The 7,879-nt window shown below is 40.3% G+C and overlaps 1 protein-coding gene across 7 annotated transcripts in view; it reads left to right on the top strand.

Annotated features, from left to right (window-relative positions):
- Positions 1-7,879, top strand: part of TOX2 (TOX high mobility group box family member 2) — a 342,423-nt gene that overhangs the window by 268,541 nt on the left and 66,003 nt on the right. For all 7 annotated transcript variants that reach the window (XM_042461865.1, XM_042461868.1, XM_042461863.1 and 4 more), the window contains one exon: positions 3,762-3,989. In XM_042461865.1, coding sequence (XP_042317799.1) covers positions 3,762-3,989 — 228 coding nt within the window. The remainder of the gene's footprint in view (positions 1-3,761; positions 3,990-7,879) is intronic.

Below are 7,879 nucleotides of genomic sequence, written 5' to 3'. Positions count from 1 at the left end.
TTGTTCCTTTATTTTCTTCCAAATGTAAGTGCCTAACAACAATTGGTTGTTGCAAACATGGATGAGTGTGTGTACATAGATCCATATGTGCAAAGACTTGTGTCCCCAGTTCCTGGAAACTGTGCACTGCAAGGGTGTTAAAGAGAAGTACAATGCTGTACATAGCAGTATAATTTAATTGGGGTACTTGAGGCTCCAGACACTCATTTTATAGTCTCTAGGCATGTACTTTATTTTTACTAGCTGCCATTGGCATTTTATATGGAAAAGTGAGATATACATTTCACAAACTAAAATAACATAGCATTTTAAATAACTCTATTCCTGCTTGGACTGCTGTGGGATTTCCTGTAGGATGGGATCAATTCTCTTTAAATTATTCTTTTGTTTTCTCTTGGTGGTTTAATTCAAAATGTTGTTTGCTTTAAATGAAAGAGGGCATTAATAGCTACTGTATAGAGCTTTAAAACTTTTATTTTGGACTACAGCTCCCAGAATCCCCATGACATCGGCTAGGAGTTGTAGTAGTTCAAACCAGTAACTTTTCCAAGCTTTACTACCATAATACATTAAAGGGGGAGGTTTTGAATCCTTTACTATTGATTGGCAGTAATCTCCAGGTGAGAAGAAGGAATTTAGCAACAGTTCGTTTTAGGCCACAAACAACAACAACCTTCAGAGAAGGGGCCATCAGTTGTGGAGCATTTCTGACTTATCACCACCCTAAGACAACCCTATCATGGGGTTTCCTTAGCAGGATTTGTTCAGAGGGGGTTTGCCCTTGCCTTCCTCTGGGGCTGAGAGAGTGTGACTTGCCCAAGGACTCCCAGCAGGTTTTCATGGCTGAGCAGGGATTTGGGCCATGGGCTTCAAAGTCCTAGTCTAACACCCAAACCGCTAGACTGTCTCATTTCAGACTGCAAGGGGCTCAGTTGACATTTATGAGTATTTTCCCTGTAGAGAAATTCCTGCTATGCTTACACAGTTACTGTTTTACAGGGAGTATTTATTACTGGATGTGCAGGGGATGTTCAGAAATGACTTCTTTCTCCTGCAGTCTGAAATGGTAGAGCTCACTTTACCTTTTCAGGATTCTTCCACCTTCTTTCTGCTCCTTGACTAGGCCTTGTAAAAAGGGTTGTCATATGATGACTGTCAGACGATGAAAATTTCAGTGGGCTCATAGCTGGACTTAATGTGTCTAGAAACAGAAATGGGGAAGATGTTAAAACTCCTGTCAGTAGGTTTTGGTGAAATGTATGAACTGTTGAATGAAACCTGCAGGGAACTGGAAATGACTGCAGAGATCACAGGCAGAAAAAAGTGAGAGGGCTTGGTTGGTTAGTGAAAGAAACTTGAAACTCCCCTAGTGAGATGTTTTTGCCAGAATTACTGAGGGAGATTACAGGTCCATGGGGGAAAGTAAAGGAGAAGAAATATCTGATATTTCTTAGAAACCTTGTTGCTTTTGATATTTTGCCTTGACATTCATGACAGAGAGCAAAGGAAGCATTGCTACACCCACACAGCAAGCAGTTTTGACATCTGTAAATCTAGGCAACACAAAGGCAAGTGAAAGAAATTAAAGATTGATGGTAAGGAATAAGGCAGAGAGGGTTGAAATTCAATGTGAATGGATAGCTGGAATGGAAATATTGGGACGCTGTTCAGAAATGAGATGTGACTCAATCAATCTCTCTCTGTGTGTGCCTGTTACACACACACACACACACACACACACACACACACACACAGTGTTCGTGGTCCTCCAAGCTGCAAGAATTTTAAAATAGCTGATGTGGTGGTTAGTGGGAAGCCAAGTAAATCGTGCTTGGGCTTCCCCATGAAGGAGGACATGCTCAACTAACTCAGTCATTAATGTCTCTAGGGGAGTGACAATATGGGCAGTAAAAGGTGTGCTCAGACCATTAATCAGACTGTAAGGAGCACTTTGATACATTACAGAGCTGCTGTAAAGGGTGTGGGCAAAGATAACTGTAGAAAATCTATCATCATCACCATCATCATCATCCATGCAACCTTAGTGTATAAGGCATATTTTAGAACACACACATGGTTAGCCATGTGGAGTAAAGGGGTCAGAGATACAGGTTATGCTGCCAAAGTTTCCAGTCTCCTGGTTTAGAATGCAAACTTCACAGACTTGTACTGCTTGACTCCAAACAGAAAAGAGAATTATATAATATAGGATTTCTCTCTGGCTAGAATTGTAACCCAAACAGAGTACTCTTTCACTCACTTCCTTGTCTCACTTATTCCTTTTCTGCATCCATTCACGTCAGTCCAAAATACACTGCAGAAATAATCCAGTTTGAGCCTGCTTTAATTGCCCCTGGCTCAATGCTAGAGGATCCTAGGGGAATGCTTCTTCCTGACCTGGTGGTTTGGGGAGGAGTTTGTGCTGTCTTCTCATTGGAGAGACCAGCATTTTAAAATCAAATGGTGTGGGCTGTTGGGAGAGGGGTGGGCAGGGGTTGGCCTGCTTGATGCTTGCCCACCCAACTCCCTTTCATTCCGTTCAAGCGCTGGCCCACCCTCCCACCTCAACATCAGTGTGAGAATTAAATCTGGTTGGTTCAGGGCCGGGTAGGAATTTTCTCCCCTTTCCAAGGGTTCTTTGCCTACCCCACACTGTCAATTGAGGACTTTGACAATTGGCATGGGTGTGGTCATAATAGGTCCCAGACATAGGTGGGGGGGAGATAGAGGTTCAGGTGAACACCTCAGCACCCTCCTAAAAGGTGAAGGTAGGTCTCTGGAACTCACTTTTAGGTCTGTTGACTAAACGCAAAGGGAAAGAGAATTGCCTTGGGGCTGGTTTGAGATTTAAACCCTCACTTAAGTCTTGAGAGTTAAGTGGGAGAGTCTTGAGTTGCCCTTCCAGATGCGGGCTGGCTGGGGAGCAACCCACTTATGGATTGCCCTTGGGGCTCAGGAGTTTTCATCCAGGGGAAGCTGAGGAATTGGTCAAGGATCTGACCATCCACCAGCGGTTCCCACACGAAGTTTCCCCCCCTGGTTTTGCAGTTCTCAAAGAAATAAGTTTAAATAAGTTGAGTTAAATAAAATTGCCCATTTTATAACCCAGTTCTCTGTGTCTGATCTCGTTATTCAGCAACTGTAGTTTTGTGAGACATTGAACCTTTTCTGTCAGAGAGCTCTGGGGTCAAAATAAACTACAATTCCCATGACTCTCTAGCACCGATCCAAGACAGTTAAAGCAGTCTCAGACTGGATGATTTCTGCTGTGTGTTTTGGACTTTACTCACCCTTTCCCCTTACTTGAGTGCTATGACTACAAACAGACCTTTCCCCCTTTTTTCAACATGCTTATCATTTGATGGCAGCTTATCATTAAATGATAATGTAAATATCTGAATTGGAAATTACAAATCAAACTTCATAGACAGACCATTAATATTGTCTTATACCAGATCAATGATTTTTCAAATCGAGGTAATTTGTGCATTCAGGCTGGCTCTTGAAATGTTTGAATAACCAAGTAACAAGTGATGATGTGTATGTGACTTTCCCCTTCAGCAACAACAATGCATATGATGCATGTGAATACTGTAGGGTAATTTTATTTGTGTCATACAACTATATAGAATGTAATGGGACAGAAGCTAAATTTTGGAGTTATCTATTTCTTTTCACAGTCAAAAAATCCACTACTGTTTAATCTAAACCAAGAGTAGACCAAAGGGCGGGACTTAATGTGTCCTTTTTATGTTTGACAGGTAATTGGAGAGAAGAGACCATTGACAGACATGGGCAAAAAACCCAAAAATCAAAAGAAAAAGAAAAAGAAGGATCCCAATGAGCCACAGAAGCCAGTGTCCGCTTATGCCCTGTTTTTCAGAGACACACAAGCAGCTATCAAAGGACAAAATCCTAATGCTACCTTTGGAGATGTATCAAAAATCGTTGCCTCGATGTGGGACAGTTTAGGAGAAGAACAAAAGCAGGTGAATTCCTTATGCAACTTATCTTCTGATGTGATTCTTGTGCCTGCGCCTCCCCAATTCCATATAATAATTGCTATTTTATTTTTAATCACAATCATTTGGGATGCAAAATCTGTCTAAACTGATGTTTTAGCTGGTGTGAAGCATTGTTTTATTTTATTTTTCCCCCTGTGGCTTACATGTTTTAGTTCTGCAGAAGTAAAAGTTGTCAGTGTTTCCTCCTGCAAATATTCGGATTTCAATAAAAACATTGTCTGAAGGAGCCTCAGACTGGAGAAGCCTCAGAATACATGTGAAATTCAGGATAATTCAGTAATTTACCCCCATTCCTATATGGAAAGGCACACTTAGAAGTCTTGAAGAACTATATGATCTCAAATGCCAAATTCTTCTGGATTAGTTCATTTTCAGATATGTTGTTGTTACAGTAGAAGTACAGTAGAAGCTCTCTTTACAGTGTATCTGTAGCTCATTTCTGTATTTGACAGACTCAAAGCAAGCTTATCTGCTACAGTGTAGTTTCATTTAGTAAGAACATAATTTGGCTTTGGAGTTAGTTTCTAATGAAGATACTGGGAATTGGTACTTTCTGCATACACAATATGTGTATACAATTTGTGTAGCAGAAAGTCATGAATTCACTGGGCAATTATTTTAGCCAAATTATATAGCTTGGAGTTTCTTCTGTATAGAGACACCTCTTAGCAATTTTGAAATGACCTTATTAAACAGCATAATATTTCATAACACAGTAAAAGGACTCTAGACAATATTAAGCTGGTAAAATGTTTACTATTTTTGAAGTCTAGAGGGGTCTGCTGACCACAGGGACCTTGCAGGACAGAGATATGTTCTCCCATCTGCTGGACACTCCCTGTTAACAGTTCATAGACCTTTACCCTCTCCTTTCACAACATCATAAGAACATGTTCTGCATAGAGCTATGTCTGTGGTCCAGACAGGTAATGGGTGTCTCTCTTTTGCCCAGTCAATAGCATGAATTAGCTGGCTTACCTCAGTTTCAGGGATCTTTGTCTTCTTACCCAAGCCAAAGTGCTAATGGCTGCCATGATGAATGTGACAGGCTGGAACAGAGGTAGCTCACTGATGCTTCCTCAATGCCCAGAAAGTCATCCCTTTCGAGTTTCTGTGCTACTGTAGAAGTGCAAAATTGGAGAGGTATATGCCTGCACGATCAGTTATTAAATAATCTGGGGAAGAAATAGGTATGTCTCCCTTCTCTCATGCCCCATTATTTTGGACTGTGAGTTCCATATTTTAGAGGTCCTTTGGACAACAACTCTCCTCTCTAGGTGGTCACTCTCCTTCAATGAATCTGCTTTCACTTTGCCATTGTCACCAGCTGCTGTTGCTATTCCTCATCTTTCTTATAATTCATATCATTTGACAGCAGTGGAATCTGCTGCTGATCCTTAGAATCATAGAATACAGGATCATATAGTGGGAAAGGACCATGGAAACCATGTAGTCTGACCCCTGTCATGCAGGAATACACAAGTTAAGCATTTCCAAGATTTGGCCATCCAATCTCTGCTTAAACATTTCCAAAGAAGGAGAATCAGTCCACCATCCTCTGGGGGAGTCTTTTCCACTGTCAAACAGCTATTACTGCCAAGAAGATCTTCCTAATGTTTAGGTAGAAACTCTTTACTTGTAATGTAAATCCACTGGTTTGTGTTCTAGTCTCTGGAGCAGCAGAAAACAAGCTTGCTCCATCTTATATGTAACATCCCTTCAACTGTTTAAAAATTCAAATTGCCACCACCTCACTGGGCCAGAGTGAGAGGCAGGTGAACAAGTAGTTTACAGTGGAGAAGAGGATTAAGTCCAGGGCCCCTGTTGGAGTGTGGCTCTTTGGCAGCTGCCCACCATGCCAACTTCTGATACCATTCGTGGCATTAAACATATTTCACAACTACTCCACCTCTTAGGGCTACTGTGTTATCATTTAAACAGAAATGGTAGCTGATTCTTGTTTTGTGTTGGTTCATAAGAATGCATAAGGCAGTGTTCATGTAAACCTGTTCTTGTTGTATTAAGGCTTTGAACAGTTGTTAATCCCAAACAGAAATGGCAGTTGAATCAAGGAAAACTTGATGAGTTATCATTTATGTAGATCACAACTGATTCAGTGAGAGTACTTTGCTTGCAAGTAACAACAGTTACACTTAGGTCTCTATATTTAAAATGAGATTATCCACTAAATCTCCTTATCCCCACTCCTGATGTATGGGTAGTAGTGTTTCTACACATTTTGTTGTTTGACAGACTCAAAGGTTTAGTTTTCAAAAAAAATCCTTAATGTAGCGGTGAGAATCATCCTGCCCTCCAGAGATTATTGTCCCACAAGTCACAGCAGCCCTAACCAGCATAACTAATGATGAGGAACACTGTGAGTTACAGTTCAACAACATCTGGAAAGTCACGGGATTCCCACCCCTGCCTTAATGGCTACTTGCTGGTGATTGCACTGAACTCAAACCTGCTCTTTTGTTTTGCTGTAAACATACAAGACTTGAATATTTCCTGACAGTTTAGATCCTCCCACTGGAGGGCTTCCAAGCAGTTACATCTAGGGAAAGAGAAGCAGGTGGGAAAACCAATTTAAATTAAAATTGTGCTTGAAAATGGCTCTGCATTTTATATTGTTTTGTGTAGGCGGCAAGTACCATGAATATGTTTAACTTTAATGAGGCTAAAATCTTTCTGTGTCTTTCTGATATAGTTTCCTAACTTTCTGCACTTTCTTGGCACACTTGCATGAAGTACTGATAATTCTTCGTTCCACTTTGGCTGTTCAGAAATAAAAAGTTCCTGTGGTCCACAGTTGAGGAGTACATTTTGAGGACTTTTTAAAATGCCACAAATAAATGTGTAATTTTTCACAGACCTGAGAACTTGAGAAATTTCACATTTTTGTAGCATTTTGAATGTTCACAATAAAGGTATTTGCCTGTGTAATTTGTTTTTGTTTCCAGTGTAGTAGTTACATTGTTTTCTTTTTCAAATTCTAAGAGGTATTTTCCTCACTTCTATGTTGACCCTATACCATTTGAAACAGCAATCAAAACTTGATAACTTTACAAATTCAAGAAAAGAATAGGAGAATGTTTCTACACTGGGGAGAATGTTTGTCTAATTCCCAAATGAAACCGCATGAACATGTATAAGTCAACCAAGTGATGAAATTACCTAGACAGGAATTAAAACTGAACCTGGTTTAATCCAAAGTAGAATGGCAAATGGTTAGTTAGTTCAAGAATATGTTGGAGAGCTGTACTGACCATAGTTCAAAGAGATGAGGGTTTTTGAAGAATAATAAAGCATTCTTAAATTCATGGGATCTCAGGATGCTCCCAGATGGATGCCCCTTAGTGCTACCAGTCAGTAGGCATTGCACAGCTGGTCAGTCTTTATTCTTTAATGGGTTTGGTTGTGAAAAAAGAGAAGAGAAGCAACAAGAAAACATGGGAGGGTTGGATAAGAAAAATATTTTCTCGGCCCCCATAACATTCTATGAATCAGCCACAATGAGTAATGAATGTCTTAACAAGAAGCATCTTTGTAGTGTAGACAGGGTTATATTTCTTTCTTTGTCTTTCTTTTTTTTAAGGCTATATGAGAAAAGTTCAGATTGGCAGCATACTTTTTCTACTTCAAAAATATGGAAAACTGTAGAAACTGTGGCCTGTTACAGACTGCCAAAATAAAGCTGCTTCGGGTCTCTTTGGAGGTATGCTATTTAAATGATGCATGGGTCCTAAGAATCCGGAAACTGCACCAAAGCTGCACTCCAGTGCTTAGGAATGGAGTGTGGCTTTGGCGCGACATCTGGACTCTTAGGACCCATGCATCATTTAAATAGCATA

The sequence above is a fragment of the Sceloporus undulatus genome, chromosome 4, assembly GCF_019175285.1.
Source record: "Sceloporus undulatus isolate JIND9_A2432 ecotype Alabama chromosome 4, SceUnd_v1.1, whole genome shotgun sequence".
Lineage (NCBI taxonomy): Eukaryota > Metazoa > Chordata > Lepidosauria > Squamata > Phrynosomatidae > Sceloporus > Sceloporus undulatus.
The sequence above is the reverse complement of the archived record's forward strand: the minus strand, read 5'-3'. Positions and strand labels throughout refer to the sequence as shown.